Genomic DNA, 21,798 nt, shown 5'->3' on the forward strand with positions numbered 1-21,798 from the left:
ATGCCTCTTAAACCATATAAAAACACTCAAATCCTAGCCTATCACCTTTTTGGCTTCATTAACTATCATGCAGTAAGTGAGCTTGGTACTCAAAATACCAGTCATCAAAACAAGGACACCACCAACATAGTGACTTTTTCCAGAAACAAACTCAAAACGCCCACCAACATGATGTTTGAGAGCAACATAAAAGGGAGTATCCATCCTAAAAGTAAACTGTAGGATATTAAATAAAGAAAAGTTACCAACTTTCTAGAAAGAAACTCATTATTAAATTAGGCAAATTTATTTAATCAGGTTTGACATGAGGTTTAATGTGAGAACAAAGACAAAGGTTTAATTAAACAAATCAATGGAACAAATTTCAATAAATTAAAAATTCAAAAATTAGGATTTTAGGGTTTTATCTAATAAACAATTCAACTGCGCAATCTTATAAACAATTTAATTAGGCAATCTAATAAACAAATAAGTAAGAAAATCAATGAACAATTAGGAATTTCTACTAAATTAAAGATAAAGAGTAAAGAATGAAAACAAACTTGAGAAGATAAAGAGTAAAGAAGAAAAATCAACTTGAGAATGAAGAGTAGAAAATGCCAACAAAGGGCTTTTCCAGGTTAATAATGAAAAGTGATGAAGCTTAATGTTGTTAGGTTAAATTCTGGCAAATGAGTAGGTTATTTTGAGGAAGATGAAGAAGTAGACTCATAATTTAAGGGATGGTATTGAATTATGAAGACTAGAATGATGAAGTTGAAAAGGTAGGTTAAAGTTTGTTTATGGGTAAGAAAGGGGGAGAGAGGTAAAAGGAGGGGTATTTTTGTCTTTTCAAGTCAAAAATTGGGTTTTGGGTGAATTGGTACTGAATTTTACCAAACCAAGAATTATGGTATCATTTTTTAAACTTTTTTACATTGATAACAGTTCTCAAAAAGTGGTTTACTTGTGGTATTAGTTATCAAAAAACTCATAAATATATAATGAATATAGTTATATTATTGATAATAAAATCTGATTTAATTTTTAAAATTCGGTTTCTCAAGGGGGTGGGCCGAACTAGTTATGAAATAAACAAATAGTGTTCTTAAAATAAGTTGTCCTTTCTGTACGCAAAATAAAGGGTTCACTTGTGCGATCCAATGCTTCATAACTCGATTGGAGAATTTGCAAAAATATAATGTAGTTCTTATTTCGTACACGTTGCTACTAAATCACACACATTTTATCATTAGTTTTTTCGGAACTACCCTTTGTATATGTAACAATTCTCTCTATTAAAAGCTAAGGGCGAAATCGAAGAGCGTGTGTTGTGTTTGTGCAGGGTGGTGGCGAAAATATAACAGAAATGTTTACATATTTGTCAAAAATACTTAAAAGATCAAAGTAATCAAAATAGATGGGATATCAGTATCTCAAAATTTGTGATTATTCTAATTGTACAATACTACGATGTCATTAAAAATACTGCTTGACTCGATTCTTGGCTATGTACGTATAAATTTTTTTTTAAGTATTACTAAGCAACTGGGTCGATTTTGTTAGGGTTCTCTATCAACAATGGGTGCTCTACATCACTTTCTAAATCCATGTGCTCTTGAACTTGGTTTTCGTCTAGCTTGGAATGAGAAATTTCATTTCTTTCTTCAGATTTTCCCCACAACACGATGTATAAGCCGATGATTACCGCAATTGCACCTAGTAAGCTGAGAATAAGAAAGAAAGAAAAATGATTATAACATTAAAAATTTAATTATGAATGATTGACTATTTTGATTTAACTTACCTGCCAATATAAAGATCTTCATGAAGAAATATACATGCCAATACAGTTGTTACCACGGTAGATAAAGGACCAAATATTGAAGAGTAAAATGGCCCTCTCTTTTTAATACACCATGCTTGAATGAAGTATCTTGCTCCAGATCCAACTACCCCCTACACTTAGAGAAAAAGAATATTTAGTATCTCAGACTCTCGGTGTAAGAACACAAATTCCATTTCATTTTTTCTAATATGTGTCCAAAAGGGTACATGTTAAAGACATTTAAAAAGAAAACTATAATAATTGTTAATATGTCATCAGAAATTGAAGAAAAGGATTGGATTAATTAACAAGAATAATTCAAACTGTTGGTAACCTTCTCGTATTAATCTGAACATCATTTTAATTCACAATAAATCTAGCTATCTACTCTCCTTCTCATAATAGACTTTAATAGTCGGATACCTGATAAATTCGTTAAATTATCTCCCCTTAACTAACCCCTACTCATAAACCTACTATAACCCCTTGTCTTTCATCATATCACCACCACTACAACCCACTGCCTAACTCTACTCTCTCACCATATTTCCACCAGCACAACTGCCACCATCCAACCACAACCAACTACATATTCCCACCTAACAGACCCCATACATCCACCCCTACAACCACATGATAACACAACCTTAAATTAACTCTCTCTCTCTCTCTCTCTCTCTTAAGTAAGAACGATAAAAACAACTTTGATAATGTGCTTCTGAGTGTTCTGAAATGTATCCAAGGAGTTTTTAGAGTATACCTAACGATTAATTTTAGAAAAATCTCAAGTATAGTTCAAAACAATCATTTATACATTTCAAAATGTTAATTATATTTTGGATTTTATGAAATTTAACTAATAGCTCTATAATGCATTTGAGTAACATTTTAAAAAGAAAATATCAAGCGTATTTCTAAACAATCGCAAGTGCAGTCTAAAAAAAGTGTTCTAGAACATTTCAAAAGATAAACATGATTGATGGTAGAGAAGCACGAATTTTCACTGATGATGACAACATAGAGAAAGAGGACGACGGCTAAGTGATAAGACGCGTCTAAGAAGAAACAAGGAGGTGAGACACATCTCACAACAGCGCGTAGCCGATGGTGATATGTGGCGATTGGGGTATTTGTGGTGTTATGAATAGTGGGCATTAAGTTAATGGTTGTGAATGGATATGGTGAATCTGAAGTGTGTGACAATTATGAGTAGTTGTGGTGGTGAGTTTTAAAAGAGTAGACTTTTGAAATATGATGAAGGGTGATGTTGTATGGAGATTTTTGATTTGGAAAGATGGATTTTAATGGAGAATTTTAAAAAAATGGATGGTGGTAGGTTTAATAGAGAGTCGTTACGCCTCATCTCACGACACGGGAGAGTAGGACATGAATCTGGATAATTACTTACAGTTTCACATGCAAAGTGCAAGCAAAACCTCCGCATATTCTAGTGTGTATTTTATTTTATCAACATTATTACGATACAGTTTTATTATACATGTACGATATGATAAAATGATTTCAATTATACGAATTTTCGTATATCCGATACGGATTTACGTATATACGATACAATTTATATAAAAACTGAGATATGTATCGGCGAAATCTAAAACCTGGTATACCGTTTCCAATATGGTTCTTCTTTTTAGAAAGAAAATATTAATAAAATATGTATAAAACTACAAAATATCGTATGCCTCAATGACTCGGTCTTATTACTTTTACACTTTTTAAGGTATTTATACTCTGATCTTATACTCTCTACTTATGAGTACTCTTTAAATTATCCTCTATAAATAAAAGAGGAGTTTTTTTATTGTTGTGATTGGCTCCTTGATAAGAAAGGAGATGTAAATCAATATATTAATGAAACATTGGTGGGCCTAGCAGATACCACATTTTTTGGTTTTTTTTTTGTGCAATTTGATCTTCTAAACTATCCTGACAATTGGCAAATGACTTTCCTACGTAGCTTATTAAAATTTGTAATTTTTTTTCTGTGCATATACATACTAACTTTCACGTGTTTTCACACATTTTCTCATAGTTGAATAATAATTTATTTTTTCCCTTGAAGAAAAATGAAAATACAGATTATTTAAAAATGTTAAACCCAACTTTCATTAAGAAAATTATCGCAAATTAAATTATTAAAACTCAAGTAAAATAAAAGAATAATCTCCTATATATGAAAAAAAGCAGCATTTATTTATTTCTCTCTGACTACTCTGTGAGTGATCCACGCCACTTTAAGCACACTCTATATATAAAAACAGAGTTTTTTTTTTAAATGTTGTGATATTATTATTATAAGACTAAAACCGAAAAAAATAAAAATCTCTAAAAACATATATTCATCATAGTCAACTTTAATATTGAGTACAAGATTAATATTTAATTTTCTTCGCACCTATTTAATGTGTTATATGGATGATCATAAGTTCTTCGACCCAACTTTGTTTAAGAAAGAAGAAATCATCCGTCAATATTTGAAATTTATTATATATCCGGTAACTTGACTCATATTTATCGATATTTATTAATATTTTAAATTTTATAATTGTGCATTTCTTTTTGTATTTAAAAATTTCACCAAATAATTAAATACTCAATATCGTACAATTTTGTACAAATATAAAACTAGTTAAATAAAAAATAAAAAATCATGAATAAACCCCAAAAAAATATTAAATTACACAACTGACACTCTGACACTGAAATTGGATACCGTATATATGGTTTTCGGATATACAAAACAGTAATCTGAAATTCAGTATCGGATAAGGATACTAAAAAATGAGAATTTGAAATCGGATGTCCGATACAGTTTTCAAAACCATATCGAATTTACGGTTTTGTTCCCCCCTAAGCATCACCATTAACTATTGTACCAAAATTTGAACCTCCAGAAAAATCAAGATTTAGGCTCCTTTTTTTGGTATGAAAAAACATAATCAATAACTAATTTAAGTAATATAGATTCCGCTAGCGGACGATGTACATTATTAGTCCACCGGCAAAGTAGCGAAAATTTAATTAGGAGTCAAGAATCTCTGATACCATATCAAACAATTTAGAGGAAGACTTAATCAGGTCTTGGGGTGATCACTAAACAATAGTGGTTTTTAGTCTTGGGAAGATCACTAAGAACCCAAAGTAAAAAGTTCTTCTATTGCAAGTAAAAGGTTCTTAATTTTAAGAATTGAGTTCCAAAATAAGAATTTGGTTGTTCATACATTGGAATTTGAGAACCAATAAGTATACTTTGAAAAATGTGGAAGACCAATTACTTATTTCATATTTTTTATTTAAGAACTTTATACAAATGTCATCTATTGTGGGCAAAAGTTCTTAAATATTGGAACTAATAAAATATGATATGGCATAAGAACTTAATATAAAGTTCTTCTATTGCTCTAATAATTGATGTTGATATTAATATACAAACCCATATTTATAGTACTTCACTCAAACCTTAACCCTATTTCATCAAGCCGTCGTAACTAGTGGTCTAAACCCTTTTTTCCTAAACATTATCCCATATGATAATATATGGGATCTTATTTCCTATATATGAGATTTTATTTCCTACTCCCTCGGTCCCAGTTAATTGTTTTCCTTTGCCTTTTGCACGTTTGTCGATGTTCATTTTATTTCGTAAAATCTTTGCTTACAAAAGTGTGAAAATTATAAAATTTGGATATTCTTAATGTACTCATTAAGACGAATCAAACAAGATCATTCGTGATTATATTTTGTGTTATATATTTAGGAATTAATTTAAGGATTCTCTTCCTTTATGAATAGTGTCAAAAAAAGCAAAGGACAACAATTAACCGGGACAGAATAAGTAATATAATATCTCATCTAAATTTTCATAGAGTATCGTGCTCATTTTTTTATCATTTACTTAACCAAGGTAATTAAAAATGCCTACATGAAATACAATCTTTTATGCTGTCAAACAACCATTTCCAATTCATAGAAATTCTAAAATCAAGTGACATATCACTTCCTAGGCATTGCAACTTAATATATGCAACTAAATGACTTCTATAGCTCCAAATATTTCAATTACTAGTGTTATAACTTGTGCAAAGATGCACAATTCTATTCTAAAACAAAGTTGTTGTTAAACAAAGACCAATATATATCGTAAGCATATAATTGTAGTATATCACATAATATGGTACACTATGATTAATAGATTATTCAATGTAGACTATTTTGTGATAATAAGTGGTTATTTTTACGATAGTGGGGTAGTTTTCTATTTTCATTGTGTATTATGTACGGATACTTCATACATTATATACAGTATTCGCTAGTGTTAATGTGAGGCCTCCTTGTCATTAGTTTTTGCTAAGAATCAACCTTATATAAAAGGATGGTCACAATATGAGACGTGAATATATTTTCATGCCTTTTTATTTGAAGTAATCATGAGTTATGACCTAAAACGTTAATGTTTTTTTTAATAATTCTAAAAAATAAATAAATATTAAAATACTGATTTGATCTTTAAATTATTTATTATAGTGGTCTCCACATAAGATTGGATAACTCTTATCTTAAACTCGAGACAAACCCGCCACTATAAATGACGTGTTTCCTTTAACAAAGGCAAAAGGTTAAAAAACAATGTTACTGTAGACAAGCCGCTGTTAAAAATTACTATTGCACGCCTTATTTCGAAAATAGGTAGGACCGTCTCAAAAAAAGTGGAAGTCTGATACAAAGAAAAAAATTTGAGGCTTCAAATATAAAATACCAAAGAAGGTTTATATAAAATATTAATGCAAACTGCAAGTTATTTAAAAAGCGATTCTCCCGCTTAGTTTTTCTTGAAGCGATTCCTTTATCAAATTTTCATAATTTACTTTAATTTCTCCAATAAAAAAAATAAAGACAACATTCACAAGAAATTAAGTTTTCCTATTCACAAAAAAAAAAAAAATTAAGAAAAAATATTATCTATTTCAATCACTTTGAAACTCAGTTGTAAATTTGTATATGCAATTGAAACTTATAGTATTACAAAGTTTTGATTTTAATCTCTCTATTGTAAATTTGGAATGATTTATGAGAAATTGATTTGGGATAATCGTATTTAAAGATTGATTACTAAAGAAACGTTGGATGTGTTTCTGGGAAAATTAAAGACAAAATTTAATGTTTTTGAGAAAGGAAATTAATTTACTTGGTGAAGAAAATTGGTGAGGAGTGGAATAGTCAACCATGATTTAGGATGTAGCGTCATTTCTGATTTCATTGTTTGAATTTTTTTTTCTAATCAAATGAATAATGTTAAGATTTGGGCCCAAAATTTTGAGACCCGATACTATTTCACATAGAGCACTATAAGTTAGATGTGCCTGGAAATACGTTATTACAAATGACGTGTTTGTAGGTGGATGAATTTTTTTCCCTGTTCAAGTAAAACAAGACACGTTATTGCTATTGAAATGTAATGAATTCCAAATATTTTCTTTTGACTCATTCCACTAAAAAGGAACTAATTAAAAACTAAAACTAAATGATATTTGATTACTACATTAAATTAATTGGAGTTGACATTAATTCATTATATTTCTAGGCGAATTTAGAAAATAGAGATAAAATTATTATGCTAGCCCTTTAAGTAATTAAGAAGAAAATGAAGACAATTTCATTTTAACAAAGAGGGTGTTAGTTAAAACAATAAGTCTTGCTTAAGACGAGCACTATTTGTCTTAAGCTTAACACATGTCAAATATATATGGTGGTAATAATGACAAAACTTTTGACATTTCCTAGGCAACTTGCCCATGTCATTCGGTATGTATTTGCCTCGTATTAGGCTTAATAGTGCCCACCTTAAATAGAGATGGCAATCTGGTTACTCGGGTCAGTTACGGTACTAGTCATATCCGGTTCGGATTGTGTCGGAGAAGTGACTGGTTCAAGTTGGTTACAGTTCGTCGGATCAGCTTGAAGTTGGGTCAGTAGGGAGCGGCAAGTCAGCTCGAGTTATTAGCGAGTCAATACCAGGTTAGATTAGGTTATCATCAAATATTTTCTCTTATTTATAAAGTTTTGTTGGGTAATTTTATGTTTAAATAATGTGTAAGTGTATTATCGGTAGTTTTAAGTGAAAACAATTTGGATATATGTCAATGTGGCCATATTTACATTATTATTAAGCTAATTTATTATCGGGTCATCCATAGAATTGAGTCAATATCGGGTTGCGGATCGGGTCGTATTCGGGTTGAAAACATAAGGCTGTTATCGGTTATTGGTTTAGCCTCAAGTCTAGTCGGTTTCGGTTCACCCAATTTTCAGGTTCTATCAGGTCTGATTTCGGTCGGGTCGGGTCAGCTTTTGCTAGCCGTAGTCTTAAATAAGAATTTGTATAGTTGAAATTCGTGGTAATAGTAGTAGTCCACCCATTTATCACACTAAATTTAGAAAGGAGACAAATGATTTTGGATAAATTTTGGAAAAATAGAACATAAAAGTGGAATTGAGGGAGTATTATGTAAATTTAACTTAGTTATCTACTTTGTATTGGAAATTAAAGTAACAATAGTTAAGGAATAATATTTAGTAAGTCATTATTCAAAGGAAATCCAAGTTTTATTTTAGTTCTTTATCTCTTGCTTTAGTTTACTCAAACTTATCATAATTATTTGGTGGGAATTGCAGGGATTTATTTTTTCTACCAACATTATCGATGGAATCATTCTAATTTAAAAAATAAAGATTAAAAAACCATATCAAAGTTAAGAAACGTTTACGCACCGAAAAGAAACATGAAGTGAGTTCAAGAGGCGAACTTAAATTCCAAGATTTCAAATCCGGATTTGTGAACACCGCAATTGTTGCAGCTTGTAACATTCCTAAGAAACATGTCCATGCAGAGAGTGATAAAGAATCTGGATAACATGCCGATACCGAGACCTATTTATCAACAAATAAAATTCAATCGCATTTAGGTGAAATAGTAGCATACTAAAATGTTGGAAAATATTGGCAAAATGATACCTGCATGATAAGCCAGGCAGCCCAACAACTTTTGCTAAGAAAAAGAAAAAGACATCCCAAAATCCAATTATGATCACTTGACGTTGACTCTAGCACTAGAAACTTTGTCATTGATATTGGTACTTGGTCGTTTAGTATCTTTGGGCCTCTTATCAATGCAATACAAAGTGCTCCACCAACACAGATAATTGTCCCGAATATCTTTGCTATGTTGCTCAACTTTGTTATACTCACTTGCTCCATTCTACATTGTTCGCAATGAGATTCATATATGAATATGTATTGAAAGGTTTTGATAGAGTTCTACAACAATTTAAACTTCGTAACTCTTAATAATACACATACATGTAAAGATAACCCAAAATGATAGATAAATAGTTACATGAGGTCATTTCTTTTCTTATATGTACACAAGTTCACTTTTAAAATGAAATTCAATTTACATATTCAACAGTGTATATTTATAATTGGGTACCCTTTATAATTTTATTTTGAAATAATAATTAGGTTAATTAACCAGTACAACGTACAACCTTTACAGTAGTATTAATTATTTTCGCCCCTCAGGTGAAATGGTGGCTTGATTCTTATCTCTTAGAAAAATTTCATACTTAAATCTTTATCTTTTAGATCTATATAAAAGAAGATAACAGAAAATTCGAGGCTGTATAGGATAAGAAAGTTTATAAGGATTTTTTTTTCATATTATCTTATACTCATTACACTATATTGTTCAATACTAATCCAATGGGTGACGTTGTAGGCCTTACTTCAAATTATAAATGTCCTATCTCTTTCGGGAATTCAAGTTACAAGTGACTTCTACATAATATTAAAGACGTAAAACCGTATTTGGACATTAGAGTATTGGACATATTCCAACAATTTACCACCGGTGCTGTGTTAAATTAATCACTAATAATTTTTTTGTTTCTATCTCTCTAATTTAAAATAAAGTAGGAAAAATATCATCCATATATAGCTCAATGACTCAATCTCTTTTCTCGAATCATCACTAAGTTGAATTGTTAAAGCAAATAATTACCATTTATTTTGTCTATGCATGACCATGTGTTTTCATAATCTCAGTTCTTCAAGGGGTCGAAGTAGATAAACTAGCTCCCTTTTATAAGGGATAAGCAACTCTCATATTGTCAAATCATATCCGTAACATATTACATAACAAGTTTTAACACCACCTTTGTCATCACCACTCATGGCTGGAGTTGGTTGGAGTTAAAACAAGGTACTTTACATGTACAAGATAGTAAAAGACTTGAGTCTAAAGACTAACAAAATTGAAAAATATTGAAAGGAAATTTTGTTTATATAAAGTAAATACTTAGTAAAGATTTCAATCGGATAAATCTGATATATGTTTTTAAACACATGTCATGCATGATTAGGTTGATATCTCCATATCATGACCTACGAACTGTGGCCATCAAACAATCTATATACTAAGCATATTATGCATGAGTGTCCCATCACTATGGCGCCACTAGGGGTTAAAACAAATATATCATGAATAATTAATATAATTGCATAAGCAAGTCAAGTAATTAGTGGCGTGGGATGTGGAGGGCGGTAGAGTAAAGATGCGACCATAAGGGTGGTGGTTGGTAGATTTTCTGTTAGAGTGGTAGCGATTGAGGTGGTGTCATAGGTTTGGGGGAAGGCTATTGGAGTGGTTAGTGGAGGAGCCAAAGGGTTCTGGATTCTCTTTGAGTTATTGATGAGTAGGAATATACTAAATTTTTCTACACTTAGAGTCTTTGGATGTGTAGTTTACTATTATATAATTGTTGCGTTTATCATAGCAAACTAGAAGATGCGTATTAGATTGATGACATCCTCGTTGTTGTGACGAAAAGATAATATGTTAATCTTAATAAGTTCAAGAAACTACCCGGTTCATAAATCAATATGAAGAATCTAGGGCCTTGCAAAGAAGATAATAGAGATGTAGATTTATGGAGATCGTTCTAAAAGGAAGCTTTGGTTTAAGTACCTCTAACCAATTAAATACTCATTATATGATGGGTAAGCTAACTATATGTTCTGCACCTCAAATTGAAGTTGAGAAGTCTTATATGTGAACGGTTCCCTATGCTTGTGTAGTTGACATTTTATTGTATGTCATGGTTTGTTCTAGGGATGATATTTCACATGTTGTTAGTGTTGTTAGGAAGTTTGTGGCTCAACAAGGCTAAGAACACTGGTTCGCGATATGTGGACTTTCCGCTATATGAGAGGAGCGAGAGATGTTAGGCTCCTTAAAAGGAATAATGATCAGTGTTTGGTTGTTGGATATTCTGATTTCGACTATGCTACAGCTCAATAGAAAGCAGAAGGTCTGTAACCATGTATGTAACACTTGGAGGATATGTTGTTAATTTTAAGTATACTCTTCAATCTCCTGTGACTTTGTTAACAACATTGGCGAGTATATGGCTTTGACGGCGGCTGCTAAGGACAATATATGGTTAAAAGGGCCCATGATTAAGCTTGATCTACATCAAAAGATCGCCTCGCTATTTTTCGATAGCTTGAGTGCAATGTATTTCGAGAAGTATCAGGTGCACCACAAAAGAATGAGCACATAGATGTCAGATATCATTTTCTAGGAAGCAAGAAGAGAATTAAAATGAAGAAAGTGAAAACAACTGATAACCCTTAGGATTTTTTCACTAAGTCGATTTTATTAAGCAAGTTCAACAATTGTTTGGACTTGTTGAATATATACTATTAATTTGAGAACCTTTGGGGGTGTTGAGCTCGAGGTTGGAACCTGAAGCAACCTAGACTAGGGTTAACTTGTAACACTCCCGCGTAACATGGATGGGATGCGACACTCATTGTCTTTCGCCAAGACGTGTATTTGTCTCAGAGACTAATACGAGTCCTTTCCAACGTATTTAAGTATCACTAATGCGTATCCTGAAAACCTTTCTATGAGGTCACCCATTCTAAGATTACTCTCATCAAGCACGTTTAACTGTGGAGTTTTTATCATTTATTTCCAGATATGAAAGTATACTTTGTTGATATAAGTAGTACTTTCGATTGACGAGATACTTGGTCGATCGACCCAACTACCTGAGTAATGTCTTCAGTTAACATGGAGTTTTACAACCCTCCCACCCTCCACCCCACTTGAATACCGCAACGTTCTGGTCACCCTTGACAGTGTAACCACTAACCCAGAATCCTCTCCCGATAGGTACAAACTACAAGGTCTCTAGGTTTCTCTGATATCAATTGTAACACCCTGTCCTAACATGGACCGAAAGTGCTACTCACATTAGCTCGCTAGGCTGTGTAATTGCCCCAGAGATCGACACAGGACTATTCCAGCGTACTTTGGACTTACTCATGCGCTGATGCGCATTATGGTAACTTTGTGATCATTTGGATTGTGGTGTCCAATTTTGTTTGACGCCCTTTGACTTGGAGTTAGATAAGAAGTTAATTCTTAATGTTACTACTTTAATTTGAATTTTACGAACTTAACGTATTAAAATTAAATGGATCATGTTAGGAATACAGTTAAGTTAAGTTGAGATAGATTATGATTAATGTCTAAGGAATGGTCAATTTAACTTCACCATAATTTCTTGGCTAAAGGTTATGATTATGATAGCATATAGAGAATGTGTATACTAACGGTGATGTTTGAATAATTTAGGGCATTGATAATATGAAAGTGTTATGTTGGCTTGATGGTAACTTAATATAACACTACTTTGTTACGTTTTGGCCGTACATTACCTCATTTATCGTATGAAGCATGAGAGATTGTTATGGAGTATTTTGTTATGAAAAACTTGATTTTGTAACCAAGTGAGTGCGTTTTCTTTATTTTTGTGATATAGTAGAAGAATTACCTTGACTTTGTGATCTAGTGTAGCATTTTCTTGGTTCAGTGGCAAGTGAGAGCATTTTTCGGTTGTGAGGCCAATTGGGAGTATTGAATTTTGTAACCAACAATTACATAATTTGTGAGAGTTACTTTTTTAACCTTAATACAATGCTAATAATAACCCCATTTTTAGTATACCATTAATCACCACATTTATGTGTGAGTTAATGGTGTTTTATGGCGTCATTGCAAAACCTCTATATGAGGTTACAAATAAAAATAAAATCATTTGTGATAGATGAATTCCATAAGACATACACACACATGCAATACACAAAAACATACATACTCTAAACTCTAAAGGTTAAGTCCACCATCGATATGGGAGATTTAGGGCATGCACATGTTTTAGGACTTTAGTAGCCATCGGAGGTACGATGTATGGTAGTAGACAATTAATGAACACAGCTTCTGCGTAAGGTATTTCCTTATTTTCTTATTGATAGTATACTATTGGGTTGTGTGAAAATGTTTGAATGTGGGGTTGTGATGTTGTGAATTGTATTTTTGTTGCATGTTAGGGTGCAAACCCATGTCCCACATAGGTAGAATAAACATGGAAGCTCATCTTTATAAGTGTTCAGAAAATATAATAGTATGAGGCCTTTTAGGAAGGAGCCCAAGAGTAAATCCGGGAGGGTTTGGCCCAAAGCGGACAATATCGTACTATTATGGACAGTGGACACAGATGCAGCATAAGCCTAACACGAGATATTCACGCTTCCGTACGGCAAGTGGTATCAGAGCCCAAAGTTCGACTTGGGCTAAACAAGATGATGTATCAGCAGGCCCAAGACTTGAAGTTGTACACTCTAAGGCATGGAACTCCTAGCTCGGGGTGAGTCCTTGAGCAAGCCCGGTCCAGAGCTAAATGGATGAAAGACGTCTTAGGTCTTGTGGGACAGAGACCATTTGTGTACTAGAACTGTTGATTAGGTGGACCCTTATCAGGTTGGGTGCCACAGGTCTGGTGAGTCCTTTCCAGGTTGAATGCCAGAGACTGTTTGTGTTCTAGGACTTTTGAAGTGACGGAGCCGGTCCAGGGCATATTGAATGTAGAGGATGTTCGATATGCATATGTAGCAAATTACCAAGAAGGGCACATGGACATGCTAGTTCAAGAGCATGTAAGTTGGGCCTGTAGGTGTGGGAAATTCTCCGTAGAGGTCAAGGTCCAAGTCAAGATGATGATCCTTGGTTTGAGGGGAGGATTGTTAGGGTGCAAACCCATGTCTCACATCTGTAGAATAAAGATGGAAGCTCATCTTTATAAGTGTTCAGAAAATATAATAGTACGAGGCCTTTTGGGAAGGAGTCCAAGAGTAAATCCGTGAGGGCTTGGCCCAAAGCGGACAATATCGTACTATTATAGACAGTGGACACAGATGCAGCATAGGCCTAACACGAGATATTCACGCTTCCGCACAACATTGCAAGGGTTGTATTTCAAATTGTCAAGGTTGGTATGGTGGTGTTTACATTTTATTGCGGGTTTACGATAAAAATCACTACTTTTACAAAGCGATCGCTATTCCAAGTAGAAGCTTAAGCCCTTTGTCTAGAGCCCCGCACAACCAGTAGTTGTTGGTTGCGGAAATTGTCCGAAACTCGGCTAAAACGCTACTTGAAGTAGCGGTTTAGTCTAATTCACCCAATTGGTTACATGTCTCACTTCTAGTGTCTACTAGTTGTTAGGACCTATATACATAGAGTAAAACTACAATTTGGAGTAGCGAGTGACACTTAAAAGAGTAAAATCGTTAATCAGTGCTTAAAAATTGACCTAAAATCTTGAAAAAAAAATGATGATGTGGACTCATTTGGTGAAAATAATTTGAAACGAGATCTAAACCGCTCATGAGTTTGGTTAAAGTCTTACCTCCTAAAAAATCATGATTTTAAGATTATACTAAAATAAATACTCCTTGATTATACTAAAATAATTTGAAACGAGATCTAAACCGCTCATGAATAGCGAGTGACACTTAAAAGAGTATGGAATATTCCTAAAAAAAATGAAATAATATAGCATACCCAAGAATAATGGCAAAAATGAAGGTGATTGCAGGAGTTAGATTAGAAGATGCAGTTCCAATCGACGAGCTTGTCAGGTAAAGTCCTTGATAATAGAATACTTGATACAGTACCACTCTGTTCATTAGGAATTGGATTAGTGCGTTATCATATAAAAAAAAATCCAAAAAAAAAAAAAACAATTCTAAATGTAGTTTCTTATCATATTTCATATATTTCCTCGGACCCAGATCAAAGGTAACATAAAGAAAAATGGAGTATTTCGGAAAAGATGAAAAAAATAAGGGTAAAGATAAAAAAAATAGGTAGATCATTAATTGTGAGTTTAATTATATAAGTTGGTAGGTGGGTCTTGTAATGCCATTTTGTATAATCAAATGGGTAGAAGGACAACTTGATAATGTTATAGGTTAAATAAGGAATGTTGTATTTGGTTTGGATCGTCCGTTTATAGAAAGTGTTACATTTGGTCTGGGTCGGAGGGGAGTATATAAAAAAAAGGAATATGTGGGAAAATATGTATGCACCCAAATACAATAATTCTGCATCTACACATGTTATAAATACAAATTCTTGCCTATGACGGGTCAAATATACCATGTGAGATAAATAGAAAAAAAAAAGCAAATTGCATTAAAAAAAGGTAAAATATAGCCATGTAAAGTGATATTTGACCCATTTAAATTTTAGACGGATATTGCCGTCTTAAGTAAGACTATCCGAGTTGTAAAAGCGTTCAACAGTCGATCATACCCAATGAAGGCGGAGATGGAGATCAAAAGGAAGCTCTTGATTCCCATATTTGCTTCACTCCTACTTGATTGCCCCCTTCAAAAACATGAGAGAGTTGGAGTTGTTTAGTTATGCACATATTTTTTTGTAATACTAAGATCATGTCATCATAATATATAGGGATATTCTACCGTGTACCCTCGTGGTTTTCGGTTTTCTACGTTGTACCCCTCCTTTTTTTATATTCCATGGTGTACCCCTAAACTCTATACATTAGTCTATACCATGACCTTATTTATTGTCATAGCCAACTTAGTTTCTTAAATGACCTATTAAATCGTCTATTTATCATTCCAGTTACTCAATAACCTACTCATTCACTTATTAGTTCGCCGAATTACTCATTAGCCCAAGAAATAGTATATGAAACGAACTAAAAGTTCAAAAAATCTCCATTATCATGTCATGAATCATAACAGATGTTTTTAATAGCAGTTGGTGCTTATTAAAGGTCATCTGTGATATTTCGCATATAAAATGGCGATACAACATTAATAGTCAGAATTAAGGTGAAAGTACGGTCGTTTGATAGTGATAAAGTTAATGGAGAGTTAAACGAGGTTATGATGGAGAAATAAGAAAGAAGTTTAGGGGTACAATGTAGAATTAAAAAAAAGGAGGGATACAACATAAAAAACCGAAAAACTCAGGGGTACACCGTAGAATATCCCTAATATATATTATAGGCTTGTAGTATGATAACTCATACGGAGTATATTAGTAATTCAAAATATCCAGAAACTTGTAATAAACAAAATGAAAAGAATAAACGGTACTAAACACTGATTCTTAGATTCTTATATAAGACGGTCACTTGTTAGCACTTATTACAAATTACACTCATAATGTACCAAAAAAAAACAAATTACACTCATATGTTCATGTATTTTAGTATAAAGTTGGTTGGTCTCACCCTAGAACACATTTATACCGTATGTCCGTATCTCGTTTGTGGCAAAACAAATTGCAAGTATAGAAGAACCTTTGTTTTTTTTTTGGTACATAAGTATAGAAGAACCTTAATTACCCTCCTATACGACATAATAATATACTCCCTCATTCTGATTAATAGTTATCAATTACTTTTAACAACAAAACTAAAGATATAAAATAGATTGATTTTAGACCACACAAATCACAAATCTCCCACTTTACAATAAAACACTCAAAAATGAAAATAAACAACCTCTAACCGGAACGTAGGGAGTATATATGAACTAAGGAGAGATGCACCTTGTAAAGTAACAAAGCGAGAAAGTGAAAATAGCTGCAATGGCCTGTCTATATACAGTAAAAACCAAAGGGCTCATTCCGGTCATTAGGGATGCCCGGTTCAGTAAGGCATTGATGGCCGACACGAATTGTAACGATATCATGGCGGCTGCCGGTGAATGATCTTCCCATGCTCCCATTTTCCTAAAGCTTTTGATTTTTGATTTTGAGTTGGTAGGAAAATTCCAACATCTTATCGCGGTATTAAATAGTTTTAACGTTTGTCGTGGTCTTGTTTTGGTTGGCTAAGTGGAGCATGGGCATGTGACTCCCGAGAATTTGTGTTCCGTATACAAGAAGTTTTGTTCAAGAGAGGGGGCCTTCGTCCTAAATTTTAAAATGGCTTAAATACTACTCCCTCATATTTAGAATAACTCTTCCTATTAAAGGGTGGCACGAGAATTAAAGGTGTTTAAATTAAACAAGCTAAAGTACTATGGTAAAGTGAAATAATTGGAGAGAAAGAAAATGTATTGTGGGGTATTATTATGGGGTTAGATGGTTAAAATAAGTAGGGTTAATTTACAGGAATAATCCATACTATTACCTACCTTCTCAAAAGGGAAGTGCTGGGGCGACACCGGGTGTTACCGAGTTTCGGTACCACCCTAATTAAAAAATGAAAAAAATATGAAAAGAAAGATAATAATTTTTCGTTTTGCGCCAAATTGTAAAGGTTATAGATGTAATTTACTAATCTTGATACATTTAGGAATTGTTCCAACTAAATCAGTCTATGATTTTTAATATCATCGATAAACATGAAAAATAGAGTACTGTGAATCGACGAAGAAAGGTAGATAATGATTGAGGAAAAATCCAATACTGAAATACTCATTGATCAACATGAAAAATAGTTCAAGTTTGTCTCTAATCAAGTATCATAAATTTTAATCGTAATAATGATTATATGCTTGTTTGTCTTCTACCTTAAAGTTGTTCACATATTTGCAGGACAATGATGCAATCTCCGAATTTCAAGACTAGGTCTAGGGGTATCATATTAAAAGGATGAACCTAAATTTAACTCAATTATTTAGCTAATTCAATGTCAATTTTCCAAGTTAATTTAGTTTATTGTCTTCAATTAGCTATTTGCAGTGGACAATTGCCACAAATTCTAGATTTTAATTGAATTTTGATTATGATTATAATTGTATAATGTATTAAGCAATTCCAATCGTGGAATTTAACAAAATGGATTTTTTTATTTAATACCTAAAACACCCTTAAATTATCTAAAGACTTTAAATTTCAAATAATCATGGAAGGAGTTAAAAATGAGATGAATTTACAAAACTATCCCGGGTGTAACTCAAACTCAGTAACATCCAGTGTTACTATCTCATTTTCCTTCTCAAAATAAGCCGAACTATGTTTTAATCAAAAATAAACTGAACTTTGGATGACCTCTTCTCAAAATACACTCCCTTGATTTTTACATGTAATATTAGGTTGAAGATGACCGGTTGCTGACGTATCAAGTGGCAATAATAATAATCATATATTTATCTAATGTAAAAGCCAAAGCCGCTAACATGACATCACAAAATTTGATCTCAAGATGACATGTCAATTAATGAAACAACTAAGTTCAAAACACAAATATGGCAACAAATTTAAAGCTTCCTATAAAGCTTCCTTTAATAAAAATGAATTTAAAATAAAACATGATATATTCCCTATCTTCTTTAAAAATATTTTAGTTGATTTTATAGTTAACTTATGAACAATTATAATAGTAATCCAAATATACAAGATAAAGTACTTTTTTGTGACTTATCCTGTATATGTCAATAAATCATTTTTTAAGTACTTTTTTTCCAAATTACACGCGTGTAATCATTTCCGAAAGCATATACAGGATAAAGTGGCTGAACTTATCAACTACGAGTAATTAGTGAAAAATGAAAATCATTTATTTTGAATGAACATATAAATGTTTTAAAGGTGGTAATAGTAGTATGGCTCAATACATCTATATAACTAATTTTATCAATCTTGAATATATAATAATATACAGAGACTTAATTTTTGTTATAAAATATTTATTACTCCCTCCTATTCTAAATAACTGTCCCTGTCATTTCCGTCTATTCACATAACTGTCCCATTTGCCATATTTGGACATGGTTTTTTACTTTCCTACCCTTAACTCTTTTCTGTTTTTACCACCCTAACCACCCATAACCCATCATATTCAATACTTTTCATTATTTAACTCATATATTCTTACCCCTATACAATAATTTTCATTATTTTAACTATGTTCCTTAATTTTCGTGCCATTGTCCAAATGGGACACTTATTCAGAATAGGAGGGAGTATAAAGTATTTGATCAAAAATAAAATTGGTGTTATTATATGCAATGATTACTCCTAACGTTCAAATAGAATATAATTACTAAAAATTAATCAAATAACTTAAAATAATGATACATTTACAAAATATCAAATTTTATATTGGTTACAAACATATTTAAATCTGACTTATCTTCATCACAAAGTAATGAATTATGTTTTTTAGTTATTTGTATGTTTTACATAATTACATATAATTGCTAATTGTGAGTTTTTTTATAGCAAACCCGTACGAAAATTGCCTCTTTCCCACCCCCAAATCTCCCTTCCTCACCCTCAAACTCTAACTACCATTCGTACGAAAATCCTTATCTTTTTCAACAACAATACAGCAACAACATTTACATGTTTCTTTATTTTCATCACCTCTCTGGCCCACCACCTATCTCCAGCACACCATAGAACCTCATCGACAATTCTTCCTAACAACAACCATATAATTGTATGAAAGATATAGATTTTGATCAAGGTTTTGATTTATTTAAGAAACTGGGTTTGGGATTTAATTTATTGAGTATACGCGAAATAGATTCGATGGATCTGAATCGTAGGAGTGGGATTAGCCAATCAGAGGTGAGACACACGTGAGTTTTCAAGCAAATTTCGCAATAGCTATAGGGTTGTAGTGGTGGCGGTGGTAGATGGTTCTTCCGGGCGAGTGGGGCTATTGGAATTCATCATTGAGTGGATGGTTATTGAATTATTGTTGTTGAATCATTGGTTTGGTGGTTAGCAGTAGTACATGGTTATTGAATCATGACGTTCGTGGTGGCGGTGGAGACGAGGTGCGAGAGGAAGAAGGAAGGTAGGCGTGATGGTGAGGATTGGAGTTTGGAGAAGGTGTGGGATTGTGAAGTGGTGCGGTTTGGAGGTTGTGGTGCAATGATGCGGCTTTGAGGTGGTTCGGTGTTGCGAGACGGTGAAGTGGCGCGACTTTGAGGTGCTGGTGCAAATATACAGTGGTTTTGAGTGTTTGTTTGTTGATGAATGCCGATGGAGCTAAATGAAGTGAATTAAGGATGATGTCAAAAAGCGAATTAGTTATTATTGGTTTAATAGTTTTAGATTTTTTTTAAAAAAAAAATGTGACCTGATGAATTGGTAATAGGTCACCGAGTGTAGTATGAGTGGATGCAGTCAATAGTCTGGTTTATTTCGAGATTAAATGATGTTGAGATTAATATAAGAATACCACTCATAGTTTGGATTATTCATGTAAAATAAACCAAATATGTATTGTTATGGGGTGAGTTGATTAAAATAAAATAAAGTATGGTATTGTGGGGTATTGTTGTGGGATGAGTTGATTAAAATAAGATAAAGTATGATATTGTGGGGGTATAAAACTTTACTAAAAAAGGAAAGGGGGAGAGTTATATGAATAGATGAAAAAGAAAAGAGGAAAGTTATTATGAATAGGAGGGAGTATTATATGGTGGTAATAAAGAAATTTTTTTGGTATTTTTGCAAAATTTTATGTAATTTAGTATGTACTTACCCCGTCTTAATCTTAAGATGAATATTACCTATCTTAAATGAGAATTTGTGCTCCGTATACAAAGGTTAATACTGACAAACTAACACCATCATTCTGTATTAAAAAATAAACAAATATATAAGTTGTTGTATCGCACGCTTCGCGTGCAATACTCCAAGATATTTAGTAACGAAAAATGTAGTTCAATGTTCGTAAATATTGGATAGCACAATAAATCGCAAGTAGTGGCAAAAGTGTTGATCGAATCGTAATTTGGAACACAACTCTTGACATTTTAATAAATGGTTTGTGACGTATACAATTTTAAATGCAAGAGGAACATAACTCTTGATTTTTATAAGGATTATGACCCTTAATCTCATGAGAAAATGAATGGTGTTGCAACAACCTATATCCAATAGTGAAATAATGTTTACATTCATCAAACACCTAATCTTGCTATCTAACGCATTTTTCTGTCTATGGTCATCGTCTTGTCTGTCTGGTATGTCCGGTCTGTCATGAGTCGTCAATCTCCAAGATGGGTGGTTGTGTTGGTGGTCGTTTTTTTGTTGGGTTTGCATGCAACTGATCCTTTGATTTTCCCGTCCCTCCGTTACCTTGTCCTGTCGCCGTCGGTCTGGATTCCAACCCAGTGGTGATCCCCCCATTTCCCCCACCATTGGTTTGGTTTCCTTGTTCTTGGTTTGTCTGTCTGTGTCGATGAGTATAGCTCATCTGGTTGCGCGTTGTTGTTCTGGGTGGTCGTATTTTGGATCTGATTTGGTGATCCCCCCATTTCCCCCATCAATCGGTCCTTTTTACTTTATCACTCTTGTCTGTATGTGTCGTCTTTTAGCCAGGTTGGGTTGCATGTGTGACGGTGGTCCTGGGAGGTGTCGTTTGGTGAAACGGGTGTCTTTTTCGGTCTTGCATCCCTTTGCGTGAGTCTTTTCCAATGTCTGATTATCCTTTTTCTTGGTCTTGGTTGACTTTTGTGGGTTGTTGGTTTGTTTGGGTTCGGTTCGGGCTTTGACAGTTGGCCCTTTTCGGTTCAGTTTGTTGTTTGGTGCATCTTTTGCAGCTGTTGTTTTCTTGTTATAG

The 21,798-nt window shown here is 33.0% G+C and overlaps 1 protein-coding gene across 1 annotated transcript; it reads right to left on the bottom strand.

Annotated features, from left to right (window-relative positions):
• Nucleotides 1-1,351: 1,351 nt before the first annotated feature.
• LOC141597202 (WAT1-related protein At4g30420-like) lies at nt 1,352-17,100 on the bottom strand. The gene is made up of 7 exons (XM_074417573.1): nt 16,818-17,100; nt 15,546-15,620; nt 14,793-14,909; nt 8,837-9,080; nt 8,594-8,752; nt 1,787-1,938; nt 1,352-1,706 (listed from the first exon to the last, which is right to left on the bottom strand). The coding sequence occupies exons 1-7, from the start codon at nt 16,994-16,996 to the stop codon at nt 1,520-1,522; spliced, it is 1,113 nt and encodes a 370-aa protein (XP_074273674.1). The 5' UTR covers nt 16,997-17,100; the 3' UTR covers nt 1,352-1,519.
• Nucleotides 17,101-21,798: the final 4,698 nt, after the last annotated feature.

This window comes from Silene latifolia, chromosome 8, assembly GCF_048544455.1.
Source record: "Silene latifolia isolate original U9 population chromosome 8, ASM4854445v1, whole genome shotgun sequence".
In the NCBI taxonomy this organism is placed as follows: domain Eukaryota; kingdom Viridiplantae; phylum Streptophyta; class Magnoliopsida; order Caryophyllales; family Caryophyllaceae; genus Silene; species Silene latifolia.

Excerpts from the sequence above, each read along its gene's own strand:
- LOC141597202 (XM_074417573.1), bottom strand. The coding sequence starts at position 16,996 with ATGGGAGCATGGGAAGATCATTCACCGGCAGCCGCCATGATATCGTTA. Across the intron at positions 14,910-15,545 it reads TCCATCTCCGCCTTCATTGG|AGTGGTACTGTATCAAGTAT; the intron begins GTATGATCGACT and ends CCTAATGAACAG. Across the intron at positions 8,753-8,836 it reads CTGCCTGGCTTATCATGCAG|GTCTCGGTATCGGCATGTTA; the intron begins GTATCATTTTGC and ends GTTGATAAATAG.